At 48.9% G+C, this 13201-nt stretch overlaps 7 protein-coding genes across 7 annotated transcripts; 4 read left to right on the forward strand and 3 right to left on the reverse strand.

Moving 5' to 3' along the window:
• The first annotated feature begins 355 nt into the window (after positions 1-355).
• Positions 356-3906, forward strand: N7487_011976 (uncharacterized protein). Its single transcript, XM_056879706.1, has 8 exons — positions 356-474; positions 551-861; positions 920-1090; positions 1149-2470; positions 2535-2617; positions 2679-2982; positions 3041-3220; positions 3276-3906. The coding sequence occupies exons 1-8, from the start codon at positions 414-416 to the stop codon at positions 3721-3723; spliced, it is 2880 nt and encodes a 959-aa protein (XP_056725025.1). The 5' UTR covers positions 356-413; the 3' UTR covers positions 3724-3906.
• Positions 3907-4017: 111 nt separating this feature from the next.
• N7487_011977 (peptide chain release factor family protein) lies at positions 4018-4731 on the reverse strand (the record flags this gene model as incomplete). Its single annotated transcript, XM_056879707.1, has 2 exons — positions 4539-4731; positions 4018-4431 (listed from the first exon to the last, which is right to left on the reverse strand). The coding sequence occupies exons 1-2, from the start codon at positions 4710-4712 to the stop codon at positions 4018-4020; spliced, it is 588 nt and encodes a 195-aa protein (XP_056725026.1). The 5' UTR covers positions 4713-4731.
• Positions 4732-5808: 1077 nt separating this feature from the next.
• Positions 5809-6243, forward strand: N7487_011978 (serine palmitoyltransferase small subunit family protein; the record flags this gene model as incomplete). The annotated part of the gene is made up of 2 exons (XM_056879708.1): positions 5809-5926; positions 5996-6243. The coding sequence occupies 2 exons, from the start codon at positions 5809-5811 to the stop codon at positions 6241-6243; spliced, it is 366 nt and encodes a 121-aa protein (XP_056725027.1).
• Positions 6244-6937: 694 nt separating this feature from the next.
• Positions 6938-7341, reverse strand: N7487_011979 (uncharacterized protein; the record flags this gene model as incomplete). Its single annotated transcript, XM_056879709.1, has 2 exons — positions 6938-7201; positions 7291-7341. 2 exons carry the CDS (start codon positions 7339-7341, stop codon positions 6938-6940), a joined length of 315 nt encoding a protein of 104 aa, XP_056725028.1.
• Positions 7342-7777: 436 nt separating this feature from the next.
• On the forward strand, positions 7778-8668 carry N7487_011980 (dodecenoyl-CoA isomerase; the record flags this gene model as incomplete). The annotated part of the gene is made up of 2 exons (XM_056879710.1): positions 7778-7968; positions 8029-8668. The coding sequence occupies 2 exons, from the start codon at positions 7778-7780 to the stop codon at positions 8666-8668; spliced, it is 831 nt and encodes a 276-aa protein (XP_056725029.1).
• A 484-nt stretch (positions 8669-9152) lies between these two features.
• cdc123 (cell proliferation protein CDC123) lies at positions 9153-10495 on the reverse strand (the record flags this gene model as incomplete). The annotated part of the gene is made up of 2 exons (XM_056879711.1): positions 9153-10311; positions 10368-10495. 2 exons carry the CDS (start codon positions 10493-10495, stop codon positions 9153-9155), a joined length of 1287 nt encoding a protein of 428 aa, XP_056725030.1.
• Positions 10496-10689: 194 nt separating this feature from the next.
• Positions 10690-13159, forward strand: N7487_011982 (COG1/VPS51 family protein; the record flags this gene model as incomplete). The annotated part of the gene is made up of 2 exons (XM_056879712.1): positions 10690-10832; positions 10894-13159. The coding sequence occupies 2 exons, from the start codon at positions 10690-10692 to the stop codon at positions 13157-13159; spliced, it is 2409 nt and encodes an 802-aa protein (XP_056725031.1).
• Between the last annotated feature and the right edge of the window lie 42 nt (positions 13160-13201).

Here is a 13201-nt window from a genome sequence, read left to right on the forward strand (position 1 = left end):
TTGTATTTGTCACGAAAAGCATATGAATATAGAGAATTAAATAAAAATATTTACCACATAATACTACTCTTCAATTATACATATTTTCTTACCTCCATGCTCCATACAAAACGCTCATTCAGAATATCAAGTATTGATGCCTGAGGCACGGAGAGGCTCAAGCATGTGACGTACTAACCATATTGGGATTAGCGTACTTCCGGTGTTTATGTGGGTTGTTACAATTTATTGAGCGCTCGCATTATTATCTTTGAGCTTTGGATCTTTTATCTTTTTTCTTCTGTGGTTGTCAACACTCCTCCTCCCCTTTGAGCCACTGAATACTTAATTCCTATCTATCCTCATCCATTTGCCCCTCTCTTTTCTTTTCCTCATCTATCCCCCTCACTTGTGTTGATACCCCACGCAACAAGATGGCGGAGGGTCTTGGAGCTCTGTTAGAGGCAAGCTTGGACCCCAGGCAAAACAAGGCGGGTGAGTTATAAGAGTTGAACCCTTGAGTACTACGATCGGTGTTGACCGGTGTGATTCTTTTTTTTTTTCCTTTCAGCCGAGATTACTCTTCGTCAGGAAGAACAGAAGCCCGGTTTCTCGCTACAGCTTCTTCACATCACTGCATCGGAGACCACACCTTACAACACACGTCTTGCCAGTGCTCTATGCTTCAAGAACTTCATCAAGCGCAACTGGACGGACGAAGATGGAAATTACAAGCTGCAGCAGGATGAAGTTACCACTCTCAAGCGCGAGCTGATCTCCTTGATGATCTCGGTTCCGTCAGGAATCCAGAGCCAGTTGGGCGAGGCCGTTAGTGTGATTGCCGACAGTGATTTCTGGGAGCGGTGGGATACTCTAGTTGATGTAAGTTGCGACTCAACAAAGCATTGTAATGCTATTTCTGATGTTTTGTTTTCTCTAGGATCTCGTCTCGAAGCTGTCACCGGGTAACCCCACCGTCAACATTGGTGTGTTGCAAGTCGCGCACTCAATTTTCAAGAGATGGAGACCTTTGTTCCAGTCCGATGCGCTCTACACCGAGATCAACCACGTTCTCAACAAGTTCGGTACTCCGTTCCTGGCCCTGTTTGAGGTATCTTTAATTTTCTACCTAGTTCTGTTCCGGTGGGCTAAATGCTAATAAATTACAGGCCCTGGATAACTATCTTGAACAAAACAAGACCAACAAAGAGAACTTAACCCAAGGGTTCAATCAGCTCAACCTGATGGTGAAGCTGTTTTACGACCTTTCCTCCCACGATCTCCCTCCTATGTTCGAAGACAACATCTCTGGAATTACAACAATCTTCCTCAAATACTTGACCTATGATAACCAATTACTCCACACCGATGATGAGACGGAGGCTGGTCCGTTGGAATATGTTCGCGCTGGAATCTTTGAGGCTTTGACTCTCTATGTGCAGAAGTACATGGATGTCTTCCAGCCTCACGTTGGACAATTCATTGGAAGCTCATGGAACTTCCTTACAACCATCGGCCAGGAGACCAAGTATGATATTTTGGTCAGCCGAGCACTGCACTTCTTGACATCTGTCGCAGGCATGCCCGAGCATGCCGCTGCTTTCCAAGCCGAGGAAACCTTGGGCCAGATTGTTGAAAAGGTCATCTTGCCCAACGTGAGCCTCCGTGAGTCCGACGAAGAACTCTTCGAGGATGAGCCAATTGAGTTCATTCGCCGGGACTTGGAAGGGTCTGACAGCGAGACCAGACGTCGAGCTGCCACTGATTTCCTCCGTAAACTCGCAGAGAAATTCGAAGAGCCGGTGACCCAGGTTGTTCTCAAGTATACCCAGCACTACTTGGCAGAGTATACCAAGGATTCATCCAACTGGAAGGCTAAGGACACAGCCACGTACCTTTACTCCGCTATCGCCGCTAAGGGCACTGCGACCTCCTCGCACGGTGTTACCGCCACCAATCCGTTGGTCAGTATCACGGATTACTTCCAGCAGAACCTCGCCGCGGATCTGATCAACGAGGATGGCGTTCACCCTATCCTGAAGGTCGACGCTATCAAGTATTTGTACACTTTCCGCAGTATCATCACAAAGGAACAGTGGCAGCAGGTTCTCCCTGTGCTGGTGAAGCACCTGGCGTCGTCGAACTTTGTTGTCTACACCTACGCCGCCATTGCCTTGGAGCGAGTGCTTTTCCTCACCGACAGCCAAGGACAGGCAGTCATTCCACCCACTGAAATCACACCGCTTGCTAAGGATCTTCTCGAGCACATATTCCAGCTGATTCAGAGTGACCCAGCTCCTGAAAAGGTGCAAGAGAACGAGTTCTTGATGCGTTGCGTGATGCGGGTTCTGGTTGTTATCAAGGAGGGCGTGGTGCCTTTCACTGATGTCGTGCTGCAGCGCTTCATTAATATTACCAACATCATCAGCGCGAACCCAAGTAACCCCCGATTCTACTACTTCCACTTCGAAGCCATGGGTGCCTTCATCCGGTATGTGCCTATACGTTTTTCTTTTGTTTCCAAGCGCCCAAACCTAACATTTTTTTTTTTCTAGATTTGCTGCTCCTGCCAATCCCGACAAGCTCGAGCAGGCTCTTTATGCGCCCTTCGCAGCTATCCTCCAGAATGATGTACAGGGTGAGTCAAATCAAACGAAACGATATCTTTGTTAGAATCACCCCTTACTAACAAGTTTCAGAATTCATCCCCTACGTTTTCCAACTCTTCGCGGCGCTGCTTGAGGCCAACCCATCCGGCACCCTTCCCACCTACTACCAGGAACTTATTGGCCCTATCCTGATGCCCGTTATGTGGGACTCAAAGGGAAATATTCCTGCCTTGGTCCGCCTCCTTTCCTCGATCATTCCCCGTGGCTCGCAGTTCATCATTGAACACAACCAGATCGAGCCCATCCTTGGTATCTTCCAGAAACTAGTTTCTACCAAGGCTAATGAGAGCTTCGGCTTTGATCTCCTGGAGACAGTTGTTGCTAACTTCCCACCGTACGTATCACCCCTTCCCATGCCCTAATTGACGGTTACCTGACTTCACTTTCTTTAGAACTGCCCTTGAGAACTACTTTGTCATGATCATGCAGATTATTCTTCAGCGTCTGCAGAACTCCAAGACAGAGAACCTGACTATGCGCTTCATCCGCTTCTTCCACTTCATCTCGGCACTGGACAACAAGGGCTACAGCGCGGACTTTGTCATCCAGGTCACCGACAAGGTGCAAGAGGGGTATGTATCCTTACCCTGTCCTGTATGTATTACTCATATGCTAATCCATGCCTAGACTCTTTACCCCCATCTATGTCAATGTCATCCTGCCTGAAACCCAGAAGCTTGCCCGGCCTTTGGATCGCAAGACGGCTATCATCTCCTTCACCAAGACCCTTGCCAACTCGGAGGCCTTTGCCACTCGCTACAGCCAGAAGGGATGGGGCTTCACCTGCACCGCCTTGCTGAAGCTCCTCGAGCTTCCCCCGCTCCCCGCAAGCAGGGATGATCTCATTAATGATGCAGACATCGAAGACATGTCCTTCGGTGTTGGCTTTACTCCTCTGAACACCATCCGCGCCCAGCAGAAGGACCCATGGCCCGAAACTGGTGCCGATCTCAAGGCTTGGGCTGGCTCATACCTGAAGGAGGCCGACAAGAAGCAAAATGGCCGTATTTCACAATTCGCCCAGGAGCGTCTTGACGACCAGTCGAAGACTGTGCTAGGAAGTTACATTTCTTAGTTGTGGCTTTGCCATGACCCCCTTTCCCTTTCAAGAAACTAAAAAAAGTTCGACCTACTCGTGTTTGCTTTCTCCTTCAGAGCAATGCAATCATTTTCCCCAACTCCCCCTATTACACCATATGCATGTTGCGATGAGACACTAGATCCATGAAATAAATGTTTGTTTGATTTTCCATTACAAGAACATCCATGAGAATGTAAATCTCAAAAGTAAACGCTCAAACACCAATGCAGTAGACCTACTATACAAAATGCCCTAATACATGCAACACTATAAAGCACAAAGCTCACATTATGAACTCTTTCCGGACCCTTCAGAGGATTTAACCTCACCCCCAGTTTCCGGCTTAGTTTCCGGCTTAGTTTCCGATGTAGCCTCCTTATTCTCTCCCCCCTCCTTTACATCATCATCCCATATAATTTCAATCTCATCCTCTTCCTCCATATCAGCTCCCCCCTGCTTTCCACCCTCCCCAAGCTCCCGATACTTTCTTCTCGTCTTCTTCAGCTTACTAGCCTTCTTCTTCTTCGCCGCCGCAGCCTTAATCGCAACCCGACTCTTATCCCCCTTCTCCTGCGCCTCGACTCTATCAGCGAGCAACGAGCGCGCAATCTTCGCGTTCTGCGACTGTGAGCGTGTCGCTTGGCATTTAATTACCACCCCGCTGGGCTTGTGGATAATTTGGACGGCGGAGTTGGTTTTGTTCTAGGGTTTGTTAGTTTCGGTCTACTGGTTATGGATGGCGGCGATCTGGGAAGAGAGAGGGGAGGAGGGTGCATGGTCTGGGAATGCGATTGGGACTTGAAACGTACGATCTTCTGTCCGCCAGGCCCAGTGCCTTTTAGGTAGGATATTGATATGTCGGCATCGTTGATCTTGAGTCGTGGAGGGAGGGGTTTTGCGGGGACGATGGGGGTTTGACTGAAGAGTCGGGCTGGGGCTGATAGTGTTCGGGACGGTGTCCACCAGCGTAGGCGAGAGAACATTGCTTTGGTGTTTGTGCTGTGGTTTGTTGAACGTTGAGGTTATGGATTGCCGCCGATGTTTGCGATAAGAGATAAGCTAGGAAGTATGCGAGCAGCCCTGGAGGTATTACTTTCTTTGGCTTCTTTGGCTTCTTTGGTGGCTGATTTAAATGATATTACCTTGATATCTCAGACAAATAGAGGTTATAGGCCTCTGGAGTATATTATTTAAGCCCGGTGGTACACCTGATACTTATTTAGTCTTGTAAGCTTTCCTCACTACCACTATGCAGATACATGATAGGACTTGAGAGGCGTTCGTGAATAGTAAAGCACTGATCTAAGGATTATGAGATATATATGATGGATATTGAATCTTTTATATTTGGGTAAATCAACTTGATTAGCAGAAGGATCATGGAACTACTAGTGGTACTTCTATGCTCAATATCGTTGCCTACATATAAAGGACAATTAAAACCGATGATTAGAATAGATAGAGGCACTGACAGGGAATATGTAAAGGATATGCTATGCTTATATCTAGGTAGATATTTCTATTATCCAAGATCGTGACCTCTAATTAAACTATACAAATTGTACATATTCTGAAACACAAAGTACCGAGTACCTGAGACTCAGGCGTGAAGTAGCGGCAAAGGTGTGTACTGGGTACAAACTCCCGCGGCGACCACGGAAAGGGGAAGGGTTTTGCAGTTCCCCCAGCTCCGCGACTCTTATCCGCCCTCTCTTCCTTACTCCTATCATCAATCCACCTCAACCTCTCCGTGCCAATACACTCTTCCTGGTTGTAACGAATATCCCTCAATCGCCTACTTCCCCGCGGTATCCGAGGACCACACGTCAACATTTCGCCCAAGCCGTGTTGATTTGGAACGTCCCTCATTTTTCCCCTTCACAACACCACGCTCCGCCAGACATACATATAGTGCCCGTGTCTGATACGACTGTCTCCGGGACCTGTTTCTCGCTTTTTGTAATTGGCGGTTCTTGCCTAGGTGGTGGAGAGAGAAAAAAAAAACTCAAACGGCAGCACAAGTCGCAGGAAACAACGAAAGACCGGAACATCCTACAATCCTCTGAATACCCCGCAACAATGGACTTCATTATTTGGGCCGTTTCTAGCCTCTTCCGCTGGATGCGATTGAAGGTCTACCAGTATGAGGTGACCTTCTCCCTCTACATGCTTACTCCGATCGAGAAGCTCATCTTCAGTACGTCCCGCCTGTCTCCCATCCAAATTACTCTTGGCGCGCCATGCTGACGTTTAATTTCCTATATAGACACGCTGCTCCTTGGCCTCATTGCTATGATCGCTATGGGAACTTACATCTACCTCCCCGACCACCTCCGCGCCATCTACGGCCGCCTCTACTACTACTGGGCCGGCGAGCGCTTGTTCAGCTCCGGTCGGTTGTCCATCAGCTCGGTCTTTGGCGAAAATGGCATGGCCACGCAAATTGGGGATATGGTGTATGAAACGGCAAAGAATGCCGCTGCCACCTCGACCGAGCGCTTGGGTGAACTGTGAATACAAGCCCGACACGCATAATGGTTGCATTTGCATTCTCTATTACCGAGAGTGAGGAAGCGTCTAATGACTTTGGAGTTTAGTATCCAAGGGACCCTCGTATCCACTCCTGTCGGCCGGCGCTTGTTTGGAGTTCTTGTGTTCTGGGAACTTGCGGCATCCCTATGACTTGCATTGTCGCATTGCGGCGGATTACATTATTATTAATTCTTGTCTTTTCTTTTTCTTGGGTCCTTCGCACCACACTGTGTATAGATATGCCTCTTTCCCGGCAGATTTCTGTGGTCGATTGGTGCCAGTTTGTGTTATCATTGGAACGTGATCATGATTGAAGTTCATATTTTGCACACTTTTCCAGAATGATGTAGAGGAAATGTAGATAATATATCGTAGATGGTAAAAAAAGCAATATAATGTTGAATAATGCAACATAAAATGAAAACCCCCAAACGCCCTCGATGCCCAGAGCAGAGTGTTGTACAAGTAAACCCATCATCAGCACATGTGTAACTCCCCAGCGCGATGCCAATATTCTCCTCGGTAATTATGAATCCCCCAAACAAGAGGGAATGGAAACATCAATGGGTCCTTTTGCAAAGTCCTTTTGTTCCCCCGAGGGACTCAGACAACGAGCGCAAGTCATGTTTCAGACCATGCTACCAGCTCCTCCCAATCACAACCACCAATTGCAGTCTCATTGCTGACTCTCGGTTGCCTGGAGCTGTGCCTGCACCTGTGCTTGCGCTTGAGCCTGTGCCTCCGCCGCCTGTCTCTGCTCCCGCTTTATGGCATCCACCATGCGCATACGTGCCAATTCCTGGTCAATCTCCTCCTTATCCAGCGGAATCTTGTGCGATTGCTCGGCAGTGGGCCAGAAGCCCTTTGTGGCGAAGCGGTCGTCGAGGTTGGTACCGAAATAGTACATCCAGCCGATGGGGAAGAGGACGTACATCCCGAACTACATAGGCTCCGTTAGTCCCAAGAATAAGCGATGGAAGACGGGAGCTGAGATTGCCCGCTCAAGAGGTTTGATTGTCAGCTACGCACCTTGAGGACTTCGAGGTTGCCTCCCTGCAACTTGCGGAACATTTGCGACATTGTATGGGTTTGATGTGTTGCTTTTTTTTCGGGGTGTTTTGACTTCGGGTGTTGCTAAGAGTGTGGATTGAGATTCGGTGTTGTTGTTGTTGGAATGTGCTCAATTGATAATACCGCCTGATTCCAGCAGACAGAGAGCAGCAATAATTTGGAGGTTGATCTTCAATCTTCAATCTTCAATCGCCGAGTGGTGCCATGGTCGGTGGACCAGTCACGGGCTTGATTACTCGAACTTGAGCAAACAAGACAAACATTCGTTTCTTTTATGCCTCAGGCATCAATATGTAGGTTCACCGCGGGCCTCGGCTCCCCGCAAACTTAACTTGTACCCGGATACCCAACACCTGGGCATATATAGAAATAACTGATAAACCATTGCAATTCAGTTCAATTTCATGTTCCATTGATCAGTTTCCTCGTACAATATACAGTAACAATGTCGAACGAAAATCTCATTACTGTCACCTACCAGGATCGCGTAGCGATCGTGACACTCAACCGACCCGACAAGCTAAACGCTCTCAATGCCGACCTATACTACATCCTGGCCGAGCGTTTACGCGAAATTGACGCTCGAGAGGATATCTTTATCACAGTCCTGACCGGAAAAGGTCGTTTCTTCTCTGCGTATGCCATCCACAGACAATCCCGGTGCTAGTTATCCCAATACTTATGCTTTTTCCACAGCGGCGCAGACGTAACAAGCATACGTCCTGGCAGCGACAATGCCGACACAAACGTCCGCCGCGAGCTCGTCCGGGGCTTCGTCGCTAACAATCTGGATGCCACGCGCACCTTCTACACCCACTCCAAGATCCTCGTCGCTGCCCTGAACGGCCCCGCTGTCGGTCTTTCAGCCGCACTGGTCGCCCACGCTGACTTCATCTACGCCGCCCCGCACACATTCCTCCTCACCCCATTCTCCTCGCTAGGCCTCGTCGCCGAAGGTGGTGCTAGTCGTGCCTTTGTCGAGCGCCTCGGCATCGCTAAAGCGAACGAGGCGCTCATCATGAGTAAGCGGATTACTTGTGACGAGCTTGTTGCGACTGGCTTTGTGAATAAGGTTATCACGCCGGAGTCTGGGAAGAAGGATGACTCTGATGGGTTCTTGAAGAAGGTGCTTGAGGAGGTTGATGATCGTCTTGGTACACACTTGAACCAGACTAGTCTGTTGAAGATTAAGGAGCTGGTAAGACGGCCGGAGAGGGAGCTTCTGGACCGCCAGAATGGTGTTGAGGCGTTTATGGGCCTTGAGCGCTTTATGATGGGAATTCCGCAGGAAGAGTTCCGGAAGTTGGCGTCTGGTGAGAAGAGACATAAGCTTTAGTCGCTGGATGGTATTTTTGTATATAGATATCAGAAGTTATGGCTGCCTGTTCTAAGGCCTCACTGTGGTACCTACTTTTTCGCGGTGCTTCTTTCAGTAGAACCATCTATTAGGATTGAATATCTCTATGTGCCTTAATTTGTTCGTCAAGACAAAGAATCAAAGTAAGAAACATAATATCAGAAGAGGGCAATCCTTTAATCAAACCTCTCTGTTGGTTGGTATGATGTATGTAGTATACAATCGTTGTCTTTATATATATTGAGAAATGTCTATTGATTGAGGTAATTGTGATTACTAGTGACTGACGACCATTACATCCATGGATATATATTGATTTTTATTCATTGATAATGTGTGGATTGATTTGTAGTCCACGATGCGACCTTGAAATTCCCAAATATTTATTTCCCTGCTATACTTAAACGCCACTAGATCAATAATCCATGCTTTTATTCCACTCAGCATTCTGAGTTGAGATTATTTATTCAGAGTCACTGCCAGCAGCCCGATCCTCTTGCTCCTGCTTCTTTAAGATATCCTGCCACTGACCCATGAATTCACTCATGCCGCCAGGCCCCTCAAGTGAGGCATCGACCAGCTCCCTCGGCACCTTGTGGGCCGAATATTGAGTGGAGCTGAATGCATACGCCTCAGGATCATCCTTCTTGATAAGACGGAATTCAGGAAGGAAGGGGGCCTGCTCGTCATCTCCTTCAGCACCCGCATGTTCATCCTCCGAGTCGGAAGAACTCAAGTCGTCTTCTTTTTCAAGCTCTTCCGACGTGCCGGAAGTGATGACTTTACCATCTTGAAGTGAGATTCTCACAAACCCTTCCGCTCCATCATCTTCTTCCTCTTGCACACCAATCGGATCCTTCATCTGGAGAATCTCCAACCAACTGTACAGCAACGGGTCGGTACGTTGCGCCCACGGATTGATATCAATCAACCAGACACGTTGGTGTGGCGCGGGGATATAGACATCGAATACAAAGTTGGGTTCCGGGAAGGTGTTCTTGAGCTTCTCATCGAAGAATGACTGGATACGAGACCGAAGCATATCACGCATGGGGAAGAGGAAGTCGAAGTGATTCTGATCACGCTGCGTCAGGCAAAGCAGTACACGGTTGCGCACAAAGCACCGGAACTCAAGCGAAGGGTTGAAGTTGACATATTTGCGGAGAACCAGAGAATACGGAACGTCCGGCAGCGGTGAGTCAACGGTGGATGACGTGGGTTCGTCGTCGGTTGTATCCGGCACACAGTCATCGAAGGGGTGATCTAAATCATGGGTGATGAAGTCGCTGCTTTTCAGGAGGAGGTAGATGTCATTCGGAGAACGGCATTGGGTGTCGTTTGTGGCGGCCATGAAGGTTGCATCTTTGGGGGCACTCCAGTTTAATTTCGGTGTGACAATGCCACCAAATTCTGAGATGGTATTCTTGATCTGGGTGTGGATCTCTTGCCATTCTGTAGATGGATCGGGCTCCTCCTCGCCCGAATCTGAGAATGTGTCTAGGTTATCATCGTCGGTTGGGGCGACGGCCTCGGGTGGGAGAACAATGCCGTCGGCGCGGAGATATTTAACGAAAGGAGCAGTCAATGGAATGACACGCGACTTAGGAGCAAGTGTGCGATAGCTAGAACTTCGGTCAGATATGTTGTATGATGGGTGTTGAGTCATATGGAGGCTTACCGCGGATGCCAGTCATGATAAGAGCAATGCAAGATATGAGAGTAGGTGGTGGGTGGGAAAGGCAGGCGATCTGGGAGATCGTTGGATGATGTCTCTGCCATAGGAGCGTCCGATTCGATCAACGGCATATTGAATATCGTTTGTGTAAAGTATAAGATCGTCCGGCGACGACCGATTTCCCCTCGGTGGCGGGGAACTTTTTCTGCCATCACGTGACGATAACGATAAGAACGAGTGCGCAGGGGTCTAAGGCGCTCAGGCATCCGTCTCGCATTAATTACTTGTTCTCTGTAAACACGGTCTTACTACATATCCCGCCAGCATGGCTCCTGAGGCCCCTGATCCTCAAAGCCTGAAGTCATGGCAGGATGCATTCCAATACCCAATTCCCACGGTCCGCCGCGTGGAACAGGAGCTGCGCCGGGACATCGCGAGCAATAAGGAGAAGCTCCGAGCTCTCGTGGGGTAGGTGATTGATTTGCGAAGTAGCTGTCCCTTTGCTAATACTGATATAATCTGGTTATAGAACGCGGTACCGTGACTTGGTTGGAACTGCTGAGACAATTGTGGCTATGAACCGAGACATTCAGGACGTGGAATCCATTCTAGCCGATGTTGGACGCCGGTGCAACCCCCGACTTATAGAAAGGAAGCATGTTCACGTCCGTCAAATAAAGACTGGCGATGCAGAGAAAGGTACAAGCTATCCTAGAGAAAATCAGGAACCAGTAGCTGATACTGTGAATATAGACGCAGAGAAACACGCATTCGGAGCGCAGCTTTCTCTCCTTCACCGCTGTACAACCTCTATCAGCCGGCTTTTGCGACTTCGCAGCTCGCTCCTGTTAGTTGCAAAGATTCTGGTTGTCTCCAGATCACTACACAAGGCGTTATCGAAACATGAATCACCCCCTCCATTCCTTGATGATCTCTGGAAGCAGGTAGCGTCCCTTCGGCAAACACTTCTCAAACGGATTAATAAACGTCTTGCCTCTACAAGCGCTACAGAAGACACTATCATTGAATCATTGGCTGCATATTGCCTTGCAACAAGCTCTTCTTCCGATGATGCGATCCATCATTTCCACCAAGTGCGCCTGGACATCATCGTTGGCCAGTTGGATATGTCTCGTGAGAACATTCCCAGAGCCCTCCAGCTTTTTGTTCGAACACTTCAGGCCTCAAAGGTCTTGCGATCCCACCGATTCTCAGATGTGCTCTTGAAGCTTAAAGCTCGACCCCTCCTCGCCGACCCGGAGATTCAGAGTCTAGATGGGCTGGAGGTTGAGGTTCTTGGCCGCTGGGTAGCCCCAGACGTGAAGAATTTCACCCCTTGGATCAAACTTAGCGAACTAAACAGAACCCAGGGCGTGGAATCAATCAAGGAATGGTCACTCCAGGCTTTCAAGAAATTCTCCGAAGGCTGCCAAAAGAGCCTAGCCCACAGCACCGATTTCTCTGAGCTCCTCTCGCTCCGCACAGAGACTGTGGAATTGTGGCTATCATCCTGGAGCTCAACGATCATCCACGGCTCAGTGGATGTCCTCGAAAGCCTTCGAAATATCTTCAATGAGCAGCTCTCCGGAATACTGAAAGTGAAAGCACAAAGCCTAGGCGAAGTCGGTACTCAAGTTTCGTCTATAATATCAGACTGGGAAAACACCGACCACAATTCCGTCGGATCTCTATGGGATGCTGATCTCATCACCGCAGAATACACGAACGGCGCACAAGCATTCAAACAAACTGTCGCAGACAGATTATTGGGTCGTGACGAAGACGTGTCTACCATCCTTATGAAGTATCAAGCATGGCTGGCATCAATCCAACAATTCAACGAATCCATCGACTCTCTACGCCGCACACGATGGACAGATATCCTCGTCGGAGGCGAAGTCGAAGATGAAGATATCGATATCACACCTCGACTCAACGAGGACGACCCCCGCCACTTATCTGATTCTCTGCATTCTGCCGTTCGCGACGCATTCGCCAGTCTCCAGACATCATTCAGCAGCGCTTTCAAATCATTCACTCCCTCGCATTCAAGTGAAAAAGCTACTTTCCTCCTGAGACTTATACGACTAGTCCGGCGAGATGTTCCCACCGGCTTTGTATCTGCAGACTTTATCTTCTCGAGCGAAATCGTCCCTGATCTACAGAATTTGCTCGCAATAGAAGTAGTCGCCAAGGCTGGTTCGCTGAGGTTGATCCCGTCCCCGAAGAGTAACCCTCAAACAGGCAAAATTAAGACCGTGCCTGGCCGATCACTCTGGGAAGGGGAGCCCGCCATACCAGTTCAACCTTCGGCTTCAAGCTTCAAGCTCCTGCGCCGTCTCACTTCATTGATGGATACCTGCGGATTGGACCTGTGGGATCCGTCCACTGTGCAGGCGTTGAAGCAGGAATTGAAAACGAAACTTGAGGCGGCTATCTCGGCTGCTTTGGATGATCTCGATAGTGAAGATGTCCCTAGCAAGGCTGAGACTAAAGAGGACCAGCCTCCTGCCAACGGAGATGAGGAAAAAGAAGATGAAACCGAGGAGAAACCAGAGACCCCAAGTCCGGATCCAGATCAAGTCGAGGGCCTGCGCGACTGGAAGGTTCAACTCTTCTTCGACTCTCTGTATCTGTCTCAGATGCTTGGCGAGCGAAATCAGCTGGCTGGTGTCGTCGATCGTACCCAGAAGAGCGCTGGTTCTAGTGCGGATACTGTTAAGACTATCAAGAAGCTGGCTGCTGAGTATTGGACTCGGACAGAGCTGTTGTTTGGTCTGTTGGCAGGACACTGAGCGATTCTTTAAGATAATGCTGCATCTTGCCAAACGTCCGTC

The sequence above is a fragment of the Penicillium crustosum genome (assembly GCF_028827405.1).
Source record: "Penicillium crustosum strain IBT 35664 chromosome Unknown utg000005l_segment0_segment0, whole genome shotgun sequence".
NCBI lineage: Eukaryota > Fungi > Ascomycota > Eurotiomycetes > Eurotiales > Aspergillaceae > Penicillium > Penicillium crustosum.

Coding starts and splice junctions, on each gene's coding strand:
- N7487_011976 (XM_056879706.1), top strand. CDS start 414: ATGGCGGAGGGTCTTGGAGCTCTGTTAGAGGCAAGCTTGGACCCCAGG. Junction 475..550: donor CCCCAGGCAAAACAAGGCGG/GTGAGTTATAAG, acceptor TTTTCCTTTCAG/CCGAGATTACTCTTCGTCAG. Junction 2,618..2,678: donor CCTCCAGAATGATGTACAGG/GTGAGTCAAATC, acceptor AACAAGTTTCAG/AATTCATCCCCTACGTTTTC.